At 41.3% G+C, this 21,804-nt stretch overlaps 2 protein-coding genes across 3 annotated transcripts; both read right to left on the minus strand.

The window, feature by feature from the left end:
- Window positions 1-4,514: 4,514 nt before the first annotated feature.
- Window positions 4,515-15,659, minus strand: LOC129412115 (zinc finger protein 271-like). 2 transcript variants are annotated; one of them, XM_055165161.1, is made up of 4 exons: window positions 15,600-15,659; window positions 12,739-13,706; window positions 12,298-12,304; window positions 4,515-7,815 (listed from the first exon to the last, which is right to left on the minus strand). In XM_055165161.1, the coding sequence occupies exons 2-4, from the start codon at window positions 13,682-13,684 to the stop codon at window positions 6,087-6,089; spliced, it is 2,682 nt and encodes an 893-aa protein (XP_055021136.1). In that variant the 5' UTR covers window positions 13,685-13,706; window positions 15,600-15,659; the 3' UTR covers window positions 4,515-6,086. The 2 variants fall into 2 exon arrangements, with proteins under 2 accessions (XP_055021136.1, XP_055021135.1); XM_055165160.1 differs by lacking the exons at window positions 12,298-12,304; window positions 12,739-13,706; window positions 15,600-15,659 and adding an exon at window positions 8,608-9,020 and having other exon boundaries at window positions 4,515-7,885.
- Window positions 15,660-15,993: 334 nt separating this feature from the next.
- LOC129412129 (zinc finger protein 501-like) lies at window positions 15,994-20,095 on the minus strand. The gene is made up of 2 exons (XM_055165201.1): window positions 19,289-20,095; window positions 15,994-17,977 (listed from the first exon to the last, which is right to left on the minus strand). Exon 2 carries the CDS (start codon window positions 17,953-17,955, stop codon window positions 17,353-17,355), a length of 603 nt encoding a protein of 200 aa, XP_055021176.1. The 5' UTR covers window positions 17,956-17,977; window positions 19,289-20,095; the 3' UTR covers window positions 15,994-17,352.
- Window positions 20,096-21,804: the final 1,709 nt, after the last annotated feature.

The raw sequence follows: 21,804 nt of genomic DNA on the forward strand, positions 1-21,804 counted from the left end.
GTTGCTGACACGCACACGCTGTAGCAAATCGCATTTCATTACATGATGTCAGAAAAGCACCGAACCCCCTAAGGTTGGAAGGAGATATTGCTGATAACTGGAGAAAATGGAAACAAAAATTCGAACTTTACATGACCGCTACAGGCACCGAAGCAAAGTCTCAGAAAGTACAGAGAAGCACGTTACTGCACGTCATCGGGGACGAAGCTCTAGAAATATACAGTACCTTTGAATTAACGCAGCAGGAGGACAGATTTAAGCTCAAAATACTATTGGAGAAATTCGACGAACATTTTACCCCCCACAGGAATGTGACTTTTGAGAGACACCTGTTCAACACTCGTATACAGCCCCCCGGTGAGAACATAGACCAGTTTGTTACGGACTGGAGAACGAAGGCAAGGTCATGTGAGTTCGGATCATTATGTGACAGTTTAATAAAAGATCGAATTGTCGTGGGAATAAGGGATGACCAACTCAGAGCAAAGTTGTTGAGCACAGCAGACTTAGACTTACCCAAAGCTATCTCCATATGTCGTGCTGCAGAGGCCAGCCGCATGCAACTGGACAAATTACGAACACCACAAGCTGAGTGCACTGTCAGTGAAGTCAAAAAAGAGCGCGGGAAAAAATCTCAACTGCCATCTGTTACATCACGCAGGCAAAACACGATTCAGGACTGTAAATACTGTGGAAGAGACCACCAGAGGGGAAAATGTCCCGCATATGAAGAAAAATGCAAAAGCTGCGGAAAAATGAATCACTTTTCGAGCAAGTGCATGTCCAGCGCATTGTCATACTCAACAAAAAAGCCAGTACACATGGTAGACGAACAGCCCGATTCAGATGCGGAAGAAATGTTCATAGACATGGTGAAATCAAACAATGATGATGACTGGGAAGTGGACCTCATAATAAATGACAGGACAGTAAGATTCAAAATAGACATGGTGGCTCAATGCAGTGTCATACCAGAATCGATCCACAGACAGACCGGGGCACAACTTGTGAAATCTAAAGCAAAGCTAGTGACTTATGGAGAAAAATGTTTAAAGCCAGTAGGAAAATGCCAGCTGTTGACAGAATACAAGGGACGACTCCATCATGTCGAATTCCAAATTCTAAATCAGACTGCAACACCACTACTAGGGTTAACAACCTGTGTACGCCTTGGCCTCATAAAACGGATTAGTGAGGTAAAAACACACCCAAGTCAGGATATACAGGAGAAGTATGCGGACATATTTGATGGACTGGGCTGCTTTGAAGGAGAACAGCACATCAAGATCAGAGCAGACGCACAGCCGATCATCCACGCTCCGAGGAAGGTCCCCGTTGCATTGAGAGACAAAATAAAGGCAGAACTGAGAAGGATGGAACACCTGGACGTCATTGAGAAGGTAACAAAGCAGTGGGTAAGCAGCATGGTCACAGTATGGAAACCAGAAAAACAGAAAATCCGGATATACATGGACCCCAAAGACCTAAATGCCGCTATCGAAAGGGAACATTACCCTATGAGGACGATCGAAGAGGTGATGGCTCAGATGCCAGGAGCTGGATGCTCAATGTGGATACTGGCAGGTCAAGCAAAGAAAGCTCAGCGCTGTGCACCTTCAACACCCCTTTCGGTCGCTACACATACAAAAGGCTACCATTCGGAATAAATACAGCTGGGGAAATATTTCAAAGACTCATGACTGAAATGTTTGAGGACATGGAGGGAGTAGAGGTAATTGTTGATGACATCCTCGTATGGGTGGCAAACGAAGAACAACACAACCAGAGGCTGAAACGGGTATTAGAACGAGTGAGAGAAAAGAACATCAAACTCAACCCAGAAAAATGCACATTCTCAGTACAAGAAGTGAAATACATGGGGCACATCTTGACAGCAGAAGGACTTAAGCTAGACCCCAAGAAAGTGGAGGCAGTCAAGAAAATGCAAAAACCCACAAACAAGACTGAATTACAGATATCTAGGGATGATAACATACCTAGGAAAATTCATACCACATCTATCCACTGCAACTGCCCCACTCAGAACGCTGTTAGAAAAGACGACAGAATGGAGCTGGATGGAGGAACAAGACAGGAGCTTCGAGAAGCTGCAGGAGATGGTCACAGAAGCTCCAATACTAAAATACTATGACGCATCAAAGCCAATCAAACTAAGCGTGGATGCCTCTAGTTGTGGAATAGGAGCTGTACTTTTTCAAGATGAATGCCCCGTAGCTTACGCATCAAAGGCCTTCACCAACACACAAAATAGATACGCTCAAATAGAAAAGGAGCTGGCCGCCATAGTGTTTGGATGTGAAAAGTTCTACCAGTATTTGTTCGGAAGCGCATTCGAAATTGAAACGGATCACAAGCCATTGGAAGCCATAATGAAAAAACCATTGGCCGAGGCCCCGCTAAGACTTCAGAAAATGCTACTCAGGCTCCAGAAATACAACATGACCATGAAATACAATAAAAGGAAAGGAACTATACGTGGCTGATGCCCTGAGCAGGAACTTTCGAAAAGAGACAGACGAAAGTGAAAATAACGATGATGTACAAGTGTGTGCAGTAATTTGCTTACCCATAGCACCCGATAGACTCCAGGAAATACGCACTGAAATGGAGACGGATTCAACCCTCACAGTAGTAAAAAAGTTCATCCTCCAAGGCTGGACAGACAAAAAAATCAGATACACCAGACGAGGCCAAAGTGTACTGAGACTACAAGAGTGAGATGACAGTAGAAGATGGACTAATATTCAGAGGCAACAAACTAGTGATACCAAACACCATGAGAAGAATGATGCTAAAGAAAGTACACTCCAGCCACCAAGGAATTGAGAAAACAAAGAGGCTAGCAAGAGATATCATATTCTGCCCAGGGATGCAAGCACAGATAACTGACACAGTCTCAAAATGTGGCATATGTAACACATACAGAAAGCAGAACAGAAAGGAACCCATGATTGGACATGACATACCGGAGAGGCCATGGCAAAAAGTAACCACCGATATATTTGAACTCAATGGAGAACACTACCTCGTCCTGGTTGACTACTATTCGAACTTCATTGAGCTAAACAAACTAAACACCACAACAAGCCAAGCAGTCATCAACATCTGCAAACGGCAGTTCTCCCGACACGGCATACCTGATGAACTGTGCTCTGACAACGGCACACAGTATTCCTCCGCCGAATTCAAGACGTTCAGCAAGGAGTGTGGATTCAAACATTACACATCATCTCCCACATACCCCCAATCCAATGGGAAGGCCAAAAAGGCAGTGCAGATAGCAAAAAACCTTCTAAAGAAAGCCAAAGCTGACCAACAAGACCCGAACCTCGCCCTCCTGGACTACCGAAATACGCCCCTGGACGGATTACCCTCACCCGCACAGCTGCTTATGGGCCGCAGAACAAAGACAAGACTACCCACAGCAAAAAAAAAACAGCTTGATCCAAGAACAATAGAGGGGGTACGGGATAGAATGACGATCAACATCAAGCACGACACTGAGAAACACTGAGAGGATCGCGCATGCTGCCCTCCCTCAGCCCAGGAGACACAGTGAGGTTAAGGGAAGGTAAGCAATGGAAACCAGCTAAAATAGTAGAACCAACACCTGAGCCACGGTCATACATAGTGGAAGCGGATGGACAGCAGTACAGGCGAAATAGAAGGGAACTCATCAAAACTGAGGAAGAGCCCCCTGCATGTACAGAGGGGAAAGGAGAGAATGCAGAAGATACCCATACATATACCAAGGGGAAAAGCGAGAACATTGAGACAAAAGAAAGACAATACACATTCAGAAAACCTAAACCCATAGAAAGACTGAATTTATAACAGACAGAATGAACTTACCTGAAATGCACATACCTGAGAACTCACTTTAAATGTTTACTCTTAGTGTTATTGTTCTCTCACACGTTACCCAAAGAAAGACTGATTCAAATGTTGCTATATTGCATCTTAAAATGTTACTACTACTACCATAAGTCATTTAAATGTTGATTTTCTAAGTTAACCCCATACAGTAATGTTGTATATGCGGTATTTCAGTTAAATCAAATTAGAAAAGGGGAGATGTAATGATATACAGGTCACAAGAGGGTGCTGTTGCGCTTTCAATGTTTCTCATTCTAACAACGAATTACAGGTTGTTGTTCAATCTCATTAAAGCAGTTGCTAACACACACACACGCTGTAGCAAGTCGCATTTCATTACACGGGTGGGAACTTTGAAAAGTGGAAAGTGTGCGGGGACTTGGTTTATAAAAAATGTAGATTCTTATTTTGTGAGAAAAATAGCGGGGATTTGTATAAATGAATGTTCAAGTTTTTAGTGTGTATTATATGTGAATATCTATCCGAATGCAGGGAGGGGTATTCAACAAAAATTTAAGGAGGTTGCAGAAAATCTCAAGCGGAGGTCCAGGACCTCATAATGTCAGACTTACATTATGATTGTGATACAGAAGTAGCATCGTTTTATTATTGTCTGAATGTATGAACATCGGACTGTCAAATCAATGAAAATACAAGTGAAAAACATTTCCACAAAATGTATTTTTAACACTGAAACACACAGTAGGTCTACATTATATACAGGGCTGCAGTTTAAAATGAATTAGAGAAAATAAATAAAATGGCTGAATTGTGCATCTTAAAACAAAGGGCTTCATTTCAGAAAAAAACAGCAGCAGCTTGAGTTTCCCTTTATCCTTACCTGTCACATCTCGACTTAAAAGTCTAAATTTTTCAACAGATCTCAAAACCTCCTTCCTCTGTAAAAAATATACTAGGGGGGTGCTGTCTGTATTGACCTGCTGCAGGGTAAAGAATCAGCACAAAAGAACCTGTTAGATGTCTTACAAAAAGTTTAACAAGCCACGGTAACATACTTTAAATTGTAAAATTATTAAACCATCGTACAGCATGTGTAGTTAAAATAAATACTACCGGAGCGCCCCCCACAGGACACCACGAGGAACACGGTTGAACACCTTCTCTAGATCCACAAACGTGGACTGGTTGGACAAACTTCCATGAACCATCGAGCACCCGATGGAGAGTGAAGAGCTGGTCCAGTGTTCCACGACCAGGACAAAAACAACACTGCTCCTCCTGGATCTGAGGTTCGACTATTGGCCAGATTCTCCTCTCCAGTCCCCTGGAATAGACCTGACCGGGGAGGCTGAGGAGTGTGATTCCCGTGTAGTTGGAACACACCCTCCAGTCCCTCTTCTTAAACAGTGATGAATAAGATGGACAAACTTCTGTTAAAAGGGTATCCTCAGGTTTGACTACTCTAAATTTAAGACTTTAAGACCATTTTAAAACCATTCAAATGAAAATTAAGACCAATATTGCACCCATTATGCCGGCGAAAAACTCCAGATCCAATTCTAATAATGACCAACCAAATACTATATCTAGAATCTAAAAGCCATTGTGGATTAAACCTGCACTTCCCCATGACCCATCTAATGTCTTCCTCCACTCTACTGATTGTTTACTCATAGACACCGGCGCCAGAAAACAAAGTATTGTTTGCACATACTCCAAATTAGACATTCATTCACGTTGCCTGATTTCACATTATTGTTTTTTTCCTCCCTCCACTGAACAGCATGGGTGAGTATAAAAAAAAAATCTAATGAAATTTAAGTCCTTTGTGAAAAAAAAAAAGACTTGAAAAACATAATTTTAATTTAGGAACATGAAATTGAAGACCTTTTTAAGACTTTTAAGACCTCACGGCTGTGCTACTTTCGAATAAAAACAATTAAAATCTTGACATATCATTTTAAGCTTTTAATTTTTTATACTACACTGTGCTCAGCTCCACAGTCTGAAGTCTCTGAAGCCCGATTTCCAACTTTTTGAGTATGAATTTAAGCTCAATTGATCCAGCCTCAGCAGCACTTTCTCCTTTAGTGTGTTCAAGAGGGTGCAGCTTCAGATGAGCAGGTTTTCTCAAAGTCCTTCCACACTGGTCACAGCTGCAAATTTTCTCTTCAGTCTGGAAGATTTAGACATGTTCCTCACAGAACTGAAAGCCATCCCCTTTTTCTTCAATCGTCTGGTTCGTCTCCTGTGTGCGTTTTGTAGTGACTGGAGAGTTGCTGGGATGTTTTAAAAGCCTTTTCACACTGGTCACACTCATATACTATGACCCAGGAGTGAGTTCTCATGTGTGCTTTGAGACTGGATGATGCAGAGAACCTTTTCCCACACTGGTCACACTTGTATGGCCTCTCTCCAGTGTGAGTTCTCATATGTGACACAAGTTGGCCTGAAAGTGAAAATGCCTTCCCACAGACATCACATTTGTATGGTTTTTCCCCTGTGTGGATTGGCATATGTCGAATAAGAGCAGAAGATTGCATAAATGCCTTCCCGCACTGGTCACACTTGTATGGCCTCTCCCCAGTGTGGATTCTCATATGTGATATGAGGTGGCTTGAATCTGAAAATCTCTTTTCACAAACATCACATCTGTACGGTTTTTCCCCAGTGTGGATTCTCATATGTTTATGGAGATCACTAGATTGTATAAATGCCTTCCCACACTGGTCACATTCAAAAGGTTTCTCTCCAGTGTGAGTTCTCATATGTGATACAAGGTGGGTTGACTGTGAAAATGTCTTTTCACAAATATCACATTTGTATGGTTTTTCCCCACTGTGAATTCTCATATGTTGACTGAGATTACCAGCTAGTGCAAACGCCTTTCCACACTGGTCACATTCAAATGGTTTCTCTCCTGTGTGAGTTCTCATATGTGCTTTAAAGTTGCTTGACAGTGAAAATGTCTTTTCACAAACATCACATCTGTACGTTTTTTCCCCTGTGTGGGTTCTCAAATGTTGACTGAGATTACCAGCTAGTGCAAACGCCTTTCCACACTGGTCACATTCAAATGGTTTCTCTCCTGTGTGAGTTCTCATATGTGCTTTAAAGTTGCTTGACAGTGAAAATGTCTTTTCACAAACATCACATCTGTACGTTTTTTCCCCTGTGTGGGTTCTCATATGTTGACTGAGATTACTAGATTTTGAAAATGCCTTTCCACACTGGTCACATTCAAATGGTTTCTCACCTGTGTGAGTTCTCATATGTTGTTTGAGGTTACTGGTCTGTGTAAATTCCATCCCACACTGGTCACACTCGTATGGCCTCTCTCCAGTGTGAGTTCTCATGTGTGACACAAGTTGGCCTGAAAGTGAAAATGCCTTTTCACAAACATCACATTTGTATGGTTTTTCCCCTGTGTGGATTGGCATATGTCGAACAAGAGCAGAAGATTGCATAAATGCCTTCCCGCACTGGTCACACTTGTATGGCTTCTCCCCAGTGTGGATTCTCATATGTGATATGAGGTGGCTTGAATCTGAAAATCTCTTTTCACAAACATCACATCTGTATGGTTTTTCCCCAGTGTGGATTCTCATATGTTTAAGGAGATCACTAGATTGTATAAATGCCTTCCCACACTGGTCACATTCAAAAGGTTTCTCTCCAGTATGAGTTCTCATATGTGATACAAGGTGGGTTGACTGTGAAAATGTCTTTTCACAAACATCACATTTGTATGGTTTTTCCCCACTGTGAATTCTCATATGTTGACTGAGATTACTAGCGAGTGAAAACTCCTTTCCACACTGGTCACATTCAAATGGTTTCTCTCCTGTGTGAGTTCTCATATGTTGTTTGAGGTAACTGGTCTGTGTAAATTCCATCCCACACTGGTCACACCTGTATGGTCTTTCTCCCGTGTGGATTCTATAGTGTCTTTTCAGTCTGAAAGCAGTTGGCCACACCTTTCCACACTGGTCACATGTGAACCCCATTCTGTCGGTGGATCTTGTCTCTGCATTAGAACAAAGAAAAAAAAGTGTCAAGTAAAATTACTTTTTTAACTGTTCACACTAAATACACATAAAATCACACATAGTAAATCATATGTAAGAATGTTTCAATGTGTGTTTTACAAGCAGGTTACAATTGACTGAAAGCATCAACTAAGTTTGTACTTTATTTTAAAGTCACACTTTTTCTTTCTGTAGCAATAGAAAATCAAATTAAGGAAACATACACAAAGATATTTAACAACTTTGTTTCTCTGAATTCTAATCCACATGTTCAGTGGAAATGACAAATGTAACAAACGTGACGACAGAAGCCAGGGCTTTGGTTTAACAGTGCAACTTTAATTCTGTAAGGACAGAAAAACAGCTCTGCTGAGTCATCGGGACTGACCGTTCCACATGCACAGCATTAAATTCTATTCCACCATCTATTTACAGGTCTATGTACAAACACCATTTCAGTCCTCAGGTGATGAGCAAAAGGGGCTGTTTAAGTTCAGTTGTGTGGAGAGATCTGATTATCCAACAGCCATGATTTAAGTTGATCAGAAAAGGAGGTGAGTAACAGCTCACGTATAGTCACTGGGATGGTGTTCCCAGATTCACCTGGGCGTAGCGCAGAGGGCTTAAGTCTACCTGGTGCCCTAGAGCTAATATGGACTCATGTAACTTTCAGATTTAAGTGGCAAGTGGGATTAGGAATAGTTTTACAACCAGCTCGTACATTCGGCTCCAGGACCTTGTATCGCGGACCTGACTGGACCGGGACTTGGACCATGGTTTCATCTCTTCATGTTGGCCACTAATGCACTTTTGGAGTCAGAACAGCAGATAGAGGACACACTCTGCTCCCCTGGAGAAGGTAAGAGGCTTGTTTTTATCAGTTTTGGGCAAATGTGAAGACAGAGCCTCACAAAAGAAAGTAAACATAACGTATTACGTAAATATATTAATACGTAAATGAGCTCGCGGGTGCGATGGAGCCGCTCCTATGTTCTGCCGTGTGTGCAGACAGAACCCACTGAAAACCACTTCATCCTCATCCTTCAGAAATAATATATAAATATACATATAATATAAATATGTAAAAATATCTAAAAGTTTAATGAGCCAAAGATTTCGCGACCCCCCGTTGAAGACCTCTGCCTTAAACCAGGGAGCCCCCGCACCAAGATGGCGGCTGTATTAACGCATTTCAAGATCCAAAACATCCAAAAATGGATAAATGTGGAGTTAGAACATGGATCTATATTTGTTAAAAGTGAAAACATAGATCCATGAGTAAAATTTACCGATGGCGGCGGGCGGCTCGGACCAACTGCGGCGGCGTCTTCGAGGTGGTGTCTGCCAAAATCGCTCCGACGGACTTCACCCGGCTTATTTTGGTTCCGGGTGGGAACTTTGAAAAGTGGAAAGTGTGCGGGGGCTTGGTTTATAAAATGTAGATTCTTATTTTCTGAGAAAAAATGTGATATTTTTATAATTGAATGTTCATGTTCTAATGTGTATTATATGTGAATATTTATCCTAATGCAGGGAGGGGTATTCAACAAAAATTTGAGGAGGTTGGAGAACATTTCCTCAAGTGGAGGTCCAGGACCTCATAATGACTTACATTATGATTGTGATACAGAAGTAGCATAGTTTTATTATTGTCTGAATGTATGAACATCGAATTGTCAAATCAAGGAAAATACAAGTGAAAAACATTTCAACAAAATGTATTTTTAACACTGAAACACACAGTAGGATTACATTATATACAGGGCTGCAGTTTAAAATGAATTCGAGAGAATAAATAAAATAGCTGAATTCTGCATCTTAAAACAAAAGGCTTAATTTCAGGAAAAAAAGAGCAGCAGCTTGATTTTCCCTTTTTCTTTACCTGTCACATCTCGACTTAATAGTCTCAATCAATTTTTCAACAGATATCTCAAAACCTTTCCTCTGTGAAAAATATACTAGGGGGTTGCTGTCTGTATTGACCTGCTGCAGGGAAAAGAATCAGCTCTAAAGAATCAGCCAGATGTCTGATTCTTTTTCCTGCAGCAGATGTCTTACAAAAAGTTTAATAAGCCATGGTAACATACTTTATATTGTAAAATTATTAAACTATCGTACAGCATGTGTAGTTAAAATACATTTTTGGAAAAATTAGACAAGCTGCTATTAGAGAGAAAACTACTTACCATTTCTGAATCACCGAACTGTATATGAACAGTACATGGGTTAAATGTAAAAGAATTCCCTCTTCTAATATTCAGAGTCATTCAGAGCAGCTTCAAACATGAACAAATGGTCTAAAAAAACAATTTATTTTCTAATTTTTGACACGACACAGAGCTCAGCTCCATAGTCTGGAGTCTTTGATGCCTGATCTGCAGCTTCTTGAGTCTGACTGGGCTGTCGCGATAACCGCAAAAATTAATCACCGTAGTACAAAGACAACCACAGCAGTGCATGTTGGATGACCGCCACCATCGCACTACATGGGTCCATTTTTGGAGACCCACACCCGCACAGTCCAGCACAGCACCTGCCCGTTAACAGGAGATTATATGCGCGGATTGCGGTTACAGCCGTGGTATCCGCGGCTAAACCACGGGTCGGGCAGATGACATGACGAAAAATAATACTTTAATAAAATTTGGGCGGGTGGCGGTTTAACTACTCAAAAAAAAACCAAAAAAAACAATTCTATATATATATATATAGAGAGCCTATATTGTTAAGTATTGCTACCTACATCTGAAAAAACGAGTGTCACTGTACAGTCTATGCTTGAAAAATGAAGTGTACGTCATATCCTCGATCCGTGCCTGAGTCGAAAAGATAAACAAAGATGACAGCACCAGCGAAGGTGGTATTTGTGGAACTTAAAAAGGGGGAACTAAAAACCAAAGAAAAGGGAGGTCGAAAAAGTGCTGCCTGGAATAAATTTTTTGAAGTGGTGAATCAGGATGACACCAGCGCAGCTTATGTCATCAGCAAAAAACTTTCGGAGGCCATCCAGAGAGCTATAAATGGTGGTATTGCTATACACTTAAAAAAAAAAACTGCGAAAACCTTCATGAGCAGATTACCAGTGTGTTAACGTCCTACGGAATACTGCCAGACAAAACAGTTTTTGTCAGTGATCAGGGGTCCAACATAAAGGCTGCGCTCTGATCCTACCACTGGATTCCTTGCTCGATGGCCTTGAAGATGTTGTGGATATGATGGATTACTGCAAAGAGCTTGTTGCCTACCTGAAGAGAACTGGTGCAATCACCAGCCTAAAGCACACTGTGAATCAAGAATGTGATGTAAGATGGAAAAGCAAAGTAACCGTGTCAGAATCGATACATAAACAATACCAGGATATAAGAGAGCTGCTGGTGAACAGGGACCAAGAACATTGCCTTGATGGGATTCACCAGGATCAACTAACTCACTTGATCGACTTTCTCACCGTTTTCAAGAGCAAGTTCGGCCTCCTAACAGCATTATGTTATATTATATTATATTTATTATATTATCTCATCGGTCTTTTGTATAGCTGATGGTGCACTATCGAAAAAATCAAGAATTGACTTCACGGAATGGGTGGAGGATACAAGAGGCACAGCTGTGGATGAAGTACAGGAGTATTCCTCTACAAACTTCCATGTAGATGATGGATCAGTAGAGGAAAATCTACGTTCCCTGTGGGAGAAACGAGGCCAGTCATTTCCATGACTACAGCACCTTGCCAAGAGAATGTTATGTATTCCAGCACAAGTGCTGCGAGCGAGCGCTCCTTCAGTGCAACATGGCGCATTACAGGCATATTTTTTTCTTGCCTATTTCATTTGGAACATAAAGTGGGCATTGCCTGATTTCAATAAATGTTTATCTGTTCATCTGGATGAGACGATCTGTCTATTTTGTTTCTATATCAGTTATATTTTGAAACACACAGACATTGTAGCATAGGCTACCACTCGGGGTATTTAAAACTTAAAGAAAGACCGATGGAGTGAGGCTATGACTTTGAAATAGCATCCGGCAAAGGCAGAATGTTCAGAATGCAGTAACATCTAACACGAAGGCAAGAAGGTTAAAAAGTATCCTAGTCAGAAAATGTGGTCAATTAATTAGCTGCCAAGACAACCAGGCAAGTTTCGAGTGGATTAAGAATGTGAAAATGCATGTTGAGCGAATTTTGGAATGAATGAGCTATAGAGTTTGCATTTTTATCGAGGCTCCTTAGTTTGTTTGCTATATGATTGTTCTAAAATCTAATATCACTCGGCGAATGGTAGGCGAGAGTGGTTTTGAAAATTGATCAAAACCTCGGGTGCAAATGGATAGCGGGCAGATGATGAGTGTTGTGTCGCAGTTACGGATGAAAAAATAGCCCATCCGCGCATCTCTACCGTCCGGACCTGTTAACATTCCACCTGTTACCTGCCCGTGCCAGTAATCAATCACACACAAAACAAAAGCATTCTTACTGAAGCATCCATCAGAAAAGGAATTGAAAAGTTACACTTTCTTCAGTGTGAATGCAAATTCACAGACACGACTCGACTGTCATTACTTCACAGGCTTTATTTACTGAGCAGAAGAAAAGGGAAGGGTTATGATATCACTGCATACCACGCTGTTGAGCCGCTCTGACGCACCGGAGAAATTCCCTAACCGCGACAACCCTAGTTCCAGATGGTTCCTCACAGACCTGAAAGCCTTCCCCTCTTTCTTCAGTCGTCTGGTTTGTCTCCTGTGTGTGTTCTGTAGTGACTGGTGAGTTGCTGGGATGTTTTAAAAACCTCTTCACACTGGTCACACTCATATACTATGTCCCAGGAGTGAGTTTTTAAGTGTCTACTGAGACTGCGTGATACATAGAACTTTTTCCCACACTGGTCACACGCGTATGGCCTCTCTCCAGTGTGGATTCTCTTATGTGTTACAAGGCTACCTGAATCTGAAAATGCCTTTTCACAAATATCACATCTGTATGGTTTTTCCCCTGTGTGGATTCTCATATGTTGAATGAGGTCACCAGAATGTGCAAATGCCATCCCACACTGGTCACATTCAAATGGTTTCTCTCCTGTGTGAGTTCTCATATGTTTATGGAGATGACCAGATTGTATAAATTCCTTCCCACACTGGTCACATTCAAATGGTTTCTCTCTTGTGTGGATTCTCATATGTCGATAGAGGCCATTGGATTGTCTAAATTCCTTCCCACACTGGTCACATTCAAATGGTTTCTCTCCTTTGTGGATTCTCATATGTCGATAAAGGCAACTGGACTGTCGAAATTTCTTCCCACACTGGTCACAGTTGTATGGCCTCTCTCCTGTGTGAGTTCTCATATGCTGATGGAGATGACAAGCGTGTCTAAATTTCGTCCCACAAACATCACAGCTGTATGGTCTTTCACCTGTGTGGGTTCTCATGTGTTGAAAGAGAACACTGGACTGCCTAAATTCCTTCCCTCCTGTATGAGTTGTCATATGCTGATGGAGATGACAAGCGTGTCTAAATTTTGTCCCACAAACATCACAGCTGTATGGTCTTCCACCTGTGTGGATTCTCATGTGATTTTGGAGATGACTAGAGCGTCTAAATTCTTTTCCACACTGGTCACACTTGTATGGTCTCTCTCCTGTATGAGTTCTCATATGGCGATGGAGATGATTAGAGTGTTTAAATTCTTTTCCACACTGGTCACAGCTGTATGGTCTTTCTCCTGTGTGGCTTCTGTAGTGCCTTTTCAGTTCTGAAGCATTTGGCCACACCTTTCCACACTGGTCACATGTGAACCCCATTCTGTCAGTGGATCTTGTCGCTCTGCATTAAAACAAAGGAAATGAAGTGTCAAGTAAAATTACTTTTTAAACTGTTCACACTAAATACACATAAAATCACACATAGTAAATCATATGTAAGAATGTTTCAATGTGTGTTTTACAAGCAATTTACATTTGGCTCAAAGCATCAACTAAGTTTGTATTTTAATTTAAAGTCACACTTTTTCTGTCTGTAGCAAAAGAAAATCAAATTAAAGAAATAGATACTGTACAACCCAGTGCTAGGGACAAAGGAAAGTAACACAAACCAGATATGATGCAAAGTAAATGGCTTTTATAAAGTGAAGGTAAGTAAGAACAATAACATAAAAAGGTGTTTTAGATTCGTTCAATCAAAAATTCCAAAATTAACTAAACAACTCCTCAAATGGGATAAAGAAAAATCAAACAAAAAACAACTGCCCAAGGGTCGAGACAAACTGGCAATAATAACAACAAATAGGTCGGTAATGACCCCTATACAACAAACATACTTTACAATAACAAAGGGAGGCAACTAGCGATCGTCTGTCAGTGAGAACGGCGAACTGAAACTGCCATCCAGTCGCCAGAAGGGACTGACGTACAGCACTTTTATTGGTCGAGGCGACGGATCTGTAGAAAGGGGACTGGAGGAACGGGACGTCAATCCTCCAAACACGGCACAACGAACATCGACGTCAGCCTGACAGCATTGGAACCACGCCCCACCAGTCAGGTGTCAGGTACCACACAGGACATGCAAATATGAAAGGTACTAGCGGTAAAACAAACGGGGAGCGCCAGGTGATGAGGAGACGGAGCCAGGCCGCGAGCCGTAACACGTACACAGAGATATTTTACAACTTTGTTGCTCTGAATTCTAATCCACGTGTTCAGTGGAAAGGATAAATGTAACACACGTGACAACAGAAGCCAGGGCTTTGGTGTAACAGTGCAACTTTAATTCTGTAAGGACAGAAAAACAGCTCTGCTGAGTCATCGGGACAGACCGTTCCACATGCACAGCATTAAATTCTGTTCCACCATCTATTTACAGGTCTATGTACAAACACCATTTCAATCCTCAGGTGATGAGCAAAAGGGGCTGTTTAAGTTCAGTTGTGTGGAGAGATCTGATTATCCAACAGCCATGATTTAAGTTGATCAGAGAAGGAGGTGAGTAACAGCTCACGTATAGTCACTGGGATGGTGTTCCCAGATTCACCTGGGCGTAGCGCAGAGGGCTTAAGTCTACCTGGTGCCCTAGAGCTAATATGGACTCATGTAACTTTCAGATTTAAGTGGCAAGTGGGATTAGGAGTAGTTTTACAACCAGCTCGTGCATTCCGCTCCAGGACCTTGTATCGCGGACCTGACTGGACCGGGACTTGGACCATGGTTTCATCTCTTCATGTTGGACACTAATGCACTTTTGGAGTCAGAACAGCAGATAGAGGACACACTCTGCTCTTCTGGAGAAGGTAAAAAGCTTATTTTCATCAGTTTTGGGCAAATGTGAGGACAGAGCCACACAAAAAAACGTAAACATAACGTATTACGTAAATATATTAATACGTAAATGAGCTCGTGGGTGCGATGGAGCCGCTCCGGTGTTCTGCCGTGTGTGCAGACAGAACCCACTGAAAACCACTTCATCCTCATCCTTCAGAAATAATATATAAATATACATATAATATAAATATGTAAAAATATCTAAAAGTCTAATGAGCCAAAGATTTCGCGACCCCCCGTTGAAGACCTCTGCCTTAAACCAGGGAGCCCCCGCACCAAGATGGCGGCTGTATTAACGCATTTCAAGATCCAAAACATCCAAAAATGGATAAATGTGGAGTTAGAACATAGATCTATATTTGTTAAAAGTGTAAAACATAGATCCATGAGTAAAACTTACCGATGGCGGCGGGCGGCTCGGACCAACTGCGGCGGCGTCTTCCGGGTGGTGTCTGCCAAAAGCGCTCCGACGGACTTCACTCGGCTTATTTTGGTTCCGGGTGAGAACTTTGAAAAGTGGGTTAGTGTGCGGGGGTTTTGTTTATAAAAATGTCGATTCTTATTTTCTTATAAAAATAGCGGAGATTTGTGTAATTGAATGTTCATGTTTTTAGTGTGTATTATATGTGAATATTTATCCTAATGCAGGGAGGGGTATTCAACTAAAATTTGAGGAGGTTGCAGAAAATCTCAAGTGGAGGTCCAGGACCTCATAATGTCAGAAGTAGCATAGTTTTATTATTGGCTGAAAGTATGAACATCGGACTGTCAAATTAATGAAAATACAAGTGAAAAACATTTCAACAAAAATTTATTTTTAACACTGAAACACACAGTAGGTCTACATTATATACAGAGCTGCAGTTTAAAATGAATTAGAGAAAATAAATAAAATGGCTGAATTGTGCATCTTAAAACAAAGGGTTTTATTTCAGAAAAAAAACTGCAGCAGCTTGAGTTTTCCTTTTTCTTTACCTGTCACATCTCAACTTAAAAGTCTCAATCAATTTTTATCAGATATCTCAAAAGCTCTTCCCTTTGTGAAAAATATACTTCTTCAACAGAGGGACCACCCCTGAGCTGAAGTTTGTCCATCTTATTCTTCATTATAAACAGTGAAGAATAAGATGGACAAACTTCTCCTAAAACCTCCTTCCAGGGTATCCTCAGGTTTGACTACTCTAAATTTTAGACTTTTTTAAGACCATTTTAAGACCATTCAAATGAAAATTAAGACCAATATTGCACCCATTATATGCAGGTGAAAAACTCCAGATCCAATTTTTATAATGACCAACCAACTACTATATCTAGAATCTAAAAGCCACTGTGGATTAAACCTGCACTTCCCCATGATCCATCCAACGTCTTCCTCCACTCTACTGATTGTTTACTCATTGCCACCGGCGCTAGAAACCAAATTATTGTTTGCGCATGCTCCAAATTAGACATTCATTCACGTTACATGATTTCACATTGTTGTTTTTTTTCCTGCTTCCACTGAACAGCCCGGGTGAGTATAAAAAAAACAATTTAATGAAATTTAAGACCTTTGACTTGGAAAACATAATTTCAGACTTTTTAAAAACCCTTGTACTATCCTCAAAGGGATACAGAGGGGTACATTTTACCCCTATAAGGTTAAAATAGTTTCCAAATAAATAAAGAGCATCAACACAAGGGACAGGAAGAACAGAGTAAGGCCACATCACAGAGCTGTCATGTGACTGGGTCAAATGGACCCATATATCTATGGGCCCTGAGGATAACACAAGGGTTAAGGCCTTAATTTAGGAACACGAAATTTAAGACCTTTTTAAGACTTTTAAGACCCCACGGCTGCCCTACTTTCTAATAAAAACAATTAAAATCTTGACATACCATTTTAAGCTTTTAAATTTTGACACTACACAGAGGTCAACTCCACAGTCTGGAGTCTCTGAAGCCTGATTTCCAACTCTTTGAGTCTGACTTTAAGCTCAATTGATCCAGCCTCAGCAGCTCTTTCTCCTTTAGTGTGTTCAAGAGGGTGCAGCTTCAGATGAGCAGGTTTGCTCAAAGTCCTTCCACACTGGTCACAGCTACAGCTTTTCTCTTCAATCTGGAAGATTTGGACATGCTCCTCACAGACCTGAAAGCCTTCCCCTCTTTCTTCAGTCGTCCGGTTCATCTCCTGTGTGCGTTCTGTAGTGACTGGACAGCTGCTGGGATGTTTTAAAAGCCTTTTCACACTGGTCACACTCATATACTATGACCCAGGAGTGAGTTCTTATGTGTGCTTTGAGATTGGATGATGTAGAGAACCTTTTCTCACACTGGTCACACTTGTATGGCCTCTCTCCAGTGTGAACTCTCATATGTGATATGAGGTGACTTGAATCTGAAAATCTCATTTCACAAACATCACATCTGTACGGTTTTTCCCCAGTGTGGGTTCTCATATGTTTACGGAAATTACCAGATTGTACAAATGTCTTCCCACACTGGTCACATTCAAATGGTTTCTCTCCTGTGTGAGTTCTCATATGTGATACAAGGGTACTTGACTGTGAAAATGTCTTTTCACAAACATCACATTCGTATGGTTTTTCCCCAGTGTGAATTCTCATATGTTGACGGAGAACACAGGGGCGTGTATATTCCTTCCCACACTGGTCACAGCTGTATGGTCTTTCTCCCGTGTGGATTCTGTAGTGCCTTTTCAGTACGGAAGCAGTTGGCCACACCTTTCCACACTGGTCACATGTGAACCCCATTCTGTTGGTGGATCTCGTCGCTCTGCACTCGCACAAAGGAAAGGAAGTGTCAAGTAAAATTACTTTTTTAACTGTTCACACTAAATACACATAAAATCACACATAGTAAATCATATGTAAGAATGTTTCAATGTGTGTATTACAAGCAAGTTACATTTGACTGAAAGCATCAACTAAGTTTGTATTTTATGTTAAAGTGACACTTTTTCTTTCTGTAGCAAAAGAAAATAAAATTAAGGAAACATACACATATTTAACTTTTTTGCTCTGAATTCTAATCCACATGTTCAGTGGAAATGACAAATGTAACAAACGTGACGACAGAAGCCAGGGCTTTGGTGTAACAGTGCAACTTTAATTCTGTAAGGACAGAAAAACAGCTCTGCTGAGTCATCGGGACTGACCGTTCCACATGCACAGCATTAAATTCTGTTCCACCATCTATTTACAGGTCTATGTACAAACACCATTTCAATCCTCAGGTAATGAGTAAAAGGGGCTGTTTAAGTTCAGTTGTGTGGAGAGATCTGATTATCCAACAGCCATGATTTAAGTTGATCAGAAAAGGAGGTGAGTAACAGCTCACGTATAGTCACTGGGATGGTGTTCCCAGATTCACTTGGGCGTAGCGCAGAGGGCTTAAGTCTACCTGGTGCCCTAGAGCTAATATGGACTCATGTTACTTTCAGATTTAAGTGGCAAATGGGATTAAGAGTAGTTTTACAACCAGCTCGTACATTCGGCTCCAGGACCTTGTATCGAGGACCTGACTGGACCGGGACTTGGACCATGGTTTCATCTCTTCATGTTGGACACTAATTCACTTTTGGAGTCAGAACAGCAGATAGAGGACACACTCTGCTCCTCTGGAGAAGGTAAGAGGCTTATTTTCATCAGTTTGGGGCAAATGTGAAGACAGAGCCTCACAAAAGAACGTAAACATAACGTATTACGTAAATACGTTAATACGTAAATGAGCTCGTGGGTGCGATGGAGCCGCTCCGGTGTTCTGCCGTGTGTGCAGACAGAATCCACTGAAAATCACTTCATCCTCATCCTTCAGAAATAATATATAAATATACATATAATATAAATATATAAAAATATCTAAAAGTCTAATGAGCCAAAGATTTCGCGACCCCCCGTTGAAGACCTCTGCCTTAAACCAGGGAGCCCCCGCACCAAGATGGCGGCTGTATTAACGCATTTCAAGAGGCTGAACGCGAGATTCTAAATCTATGAGTTTTGATACCAAAAATGGATAAATGTGGAGTTAGAACATAGATCTATATTTGTTAAAAGTGTAAAACATAGATCCATGAATAAAACTTACCGATGGCGGCGGGCGGCTCCTCTTCTTCTTCTTCTTCTAATAGTTTCCGTCAGGCTACACGCTGCAATGCGCAATGCTGCCCTCCACCGTCGTTAACAGATATTAGATTCTCAGATAAAGGCCGGAGCGGCGAAGAAAGTTTAACAGAGCTAAATCTACTAAACTATTATCCGAAGAAAGAATAGCTTTGAGCGAAAAGGTTACAAGTCCCAGGTCCGCTAGCTCCTTGTAGAGCTGCCTCCTCTCACTGCTGTAGGTGCTGCATGACAACAATGTGTGTCTAACGGTTTCTGGCCTGTCACAGTTGCGGAGGACATTGGGGTGCTTCCCGATTTTAAATAAGCACGCAGCCAATCCACAGTGCCATAATCGCAACCTCGTTAAGACTACTCCGTCTCTTCTGCAGCTGGACACACCATTCCTGCTGTTTTGTATTGACGGCTGACAGGCAAAAAAAGTGCCTGCCCCGCCGTTCCCCCTCCCATTCTTTTTGCCATTTATTAACCAGTGTTGCTTACAGACACTGTGGCATTCCTGCTTCGCCAGTGTAACGACAAGGTCTATTTTCTCATTCTGAAGTGCCTTTTTAGCCAGGACAACAGCTTCCTCATTCCCCAAAATACCAGCGTGTCCTGGGATCCAAACAAATAATACTCTCGATCCCGAGTTATCGATACGCTTTAGACAGCATAGAATCTCAAATATTAGATCAGGGCGAGTCTCAGATGACCTGTGACAAAAGGGCAGATGAAGCTGCCGCAGAATCAGAACACACGGCGAGCGGCTCGGACTAACTGCAGCGGCGTCTTCCGGGTGGTGTCTGCCAAAAGCGCTCCGACGGACTTCACCCGGCTTATTTTGGTTCCGGGTGGGAACTTTGAAAAGTGGAAAGTGTGCGGGGGCTTGGTTTATAAAAATGTAGATTCTTATATTCCGAGAAAAATTGTGGTATTTGTATAAATGAATGTTCATGTCTTTAATATGTATTATATGTGAATATTTATCCTAATGCAGGGAGGGGTATTCAACAAAAATTTGAGGAGGTTTCCTCAAGTGGAGGTCCAGGACCTCATAATGTCAGACTTACATTATGATTGTGATACAGAAGTAGCATAGTTTTATTATTGTCTGAAAGTATGAACATCGGACTGTCAAATCAATGAAAATACAAGTGAAAAACATTTCAACAAAATGTATTTTTAACTCTGAAACACACAGTACGTCTACATTATATACAGGGCTGCAGTTTAAAATTAATTACAGAAAATAAATAAATAAAATGGCTGAATTGTGCATTTTAAAACAAAGGGCTTTATTTCAGAAAAAAAAAACAAACAGCAGCAGCTCGAGTTTCCCTTTTTATTTACCTGTCACATCTCGACTTAATAGTCTCAATCAATTTTTCAACAGATCTCAAAACCTCTTTCCTCTGTAAAAATATACTAGCGGGGTGCTGTCTGTATTGACCTGCTGCAGGGAAAAGAATCAGCACAAAAGAATCAGCCATTTGTCTTAAAAAAAGAGTTTAATAAGCCATGGTAACATACTTTATATTGTAAAATGATCAAACCATCATACAGAATGTGTAGTTAAAATAAATTCTTCCAGAGCACCCTCCACAGGACACCACGAGGGACACGGTTGAACACCTCCAGATCCACAAAGCACATGTGGACTGGTTGGACAAACTTCCATGAACCATCGAACACCTGATGGAGAGAGTAGAGCTGGTCCAGTGTTCCACGACCAGGACGAACACCACACTGCTCCTCCTGGATCTGAGGTTCGACTATCGGCCGGATTCTCCTCTCCAGTCCCCTGGAATAGACCTGACCAGGGAGGTTCAGGAGTGTGATTCCCCTGTAGTTGGAACACACCCTCCAATCAGGCTTCTTCATCAGAGGAACCACCTCTGAGCTCAAGTTTGTCCATCTTATTCTTCATTATAAACAGGGAAGAATAAGATGAACAAACTTCTGCTAAAAGGGTATCCTCAGGTTTGACTACACCAAATTTAAGACTTTTTAAGACCATTTTAAAACCATTCAAATGAAAATGAAGACCAATATTGCATCCATTATGCAGGCGAAAAACTCCAGATACAATTCTAATCATGACCAACCAACTACTATATCTAGAATCTAAAAGCCATTGTGGATTAAACCTGTGCTTCCCCATGATCCATCCAACGTCTTCCTCCACTCTACTGATTGTTTACTCATTGCCGCCAGCGCCAGAGACTAAAGTATTGTTTGTGCTTGCTCCAAATTAGACGTTCATTATGTTACATGATTTTACATTGTTCTTTTTTTCATCCCTCTGATGAAGAGCCCGGTTAAGTTTACAAAAAATAAGCTGATGAAATTTAAGACTTTAGTGAAAAAATAAAACTTGGAAAACGTAATTTAACATTTTTTAAGGCCTTAATTTAGGAACATGAAATTTAAGACCTATTTAAGACTTTTAAGACCCCACGGCTACCCGACTTTCTAATAAAAACAATTAAAATCTTGACA

This window comes from Boleophthalmus pectinirostris, unplaced genomic scaffold (assembly GCF_026225935.1).
Source record: "Boleophthalmus pectinirostris isolate CB_2022bp ecotype Guang Dong unplaced genomic scaffold, ASM2622593v1 HiC_scaffold_7, whole genome shotgun sequence".
NCBI lineage: Eukaryota > Metazoa > Chordata > Actinopteri > Gobiiformes > Gobiidae > Boleophthalmus > Boleophthalmus pectinirostris.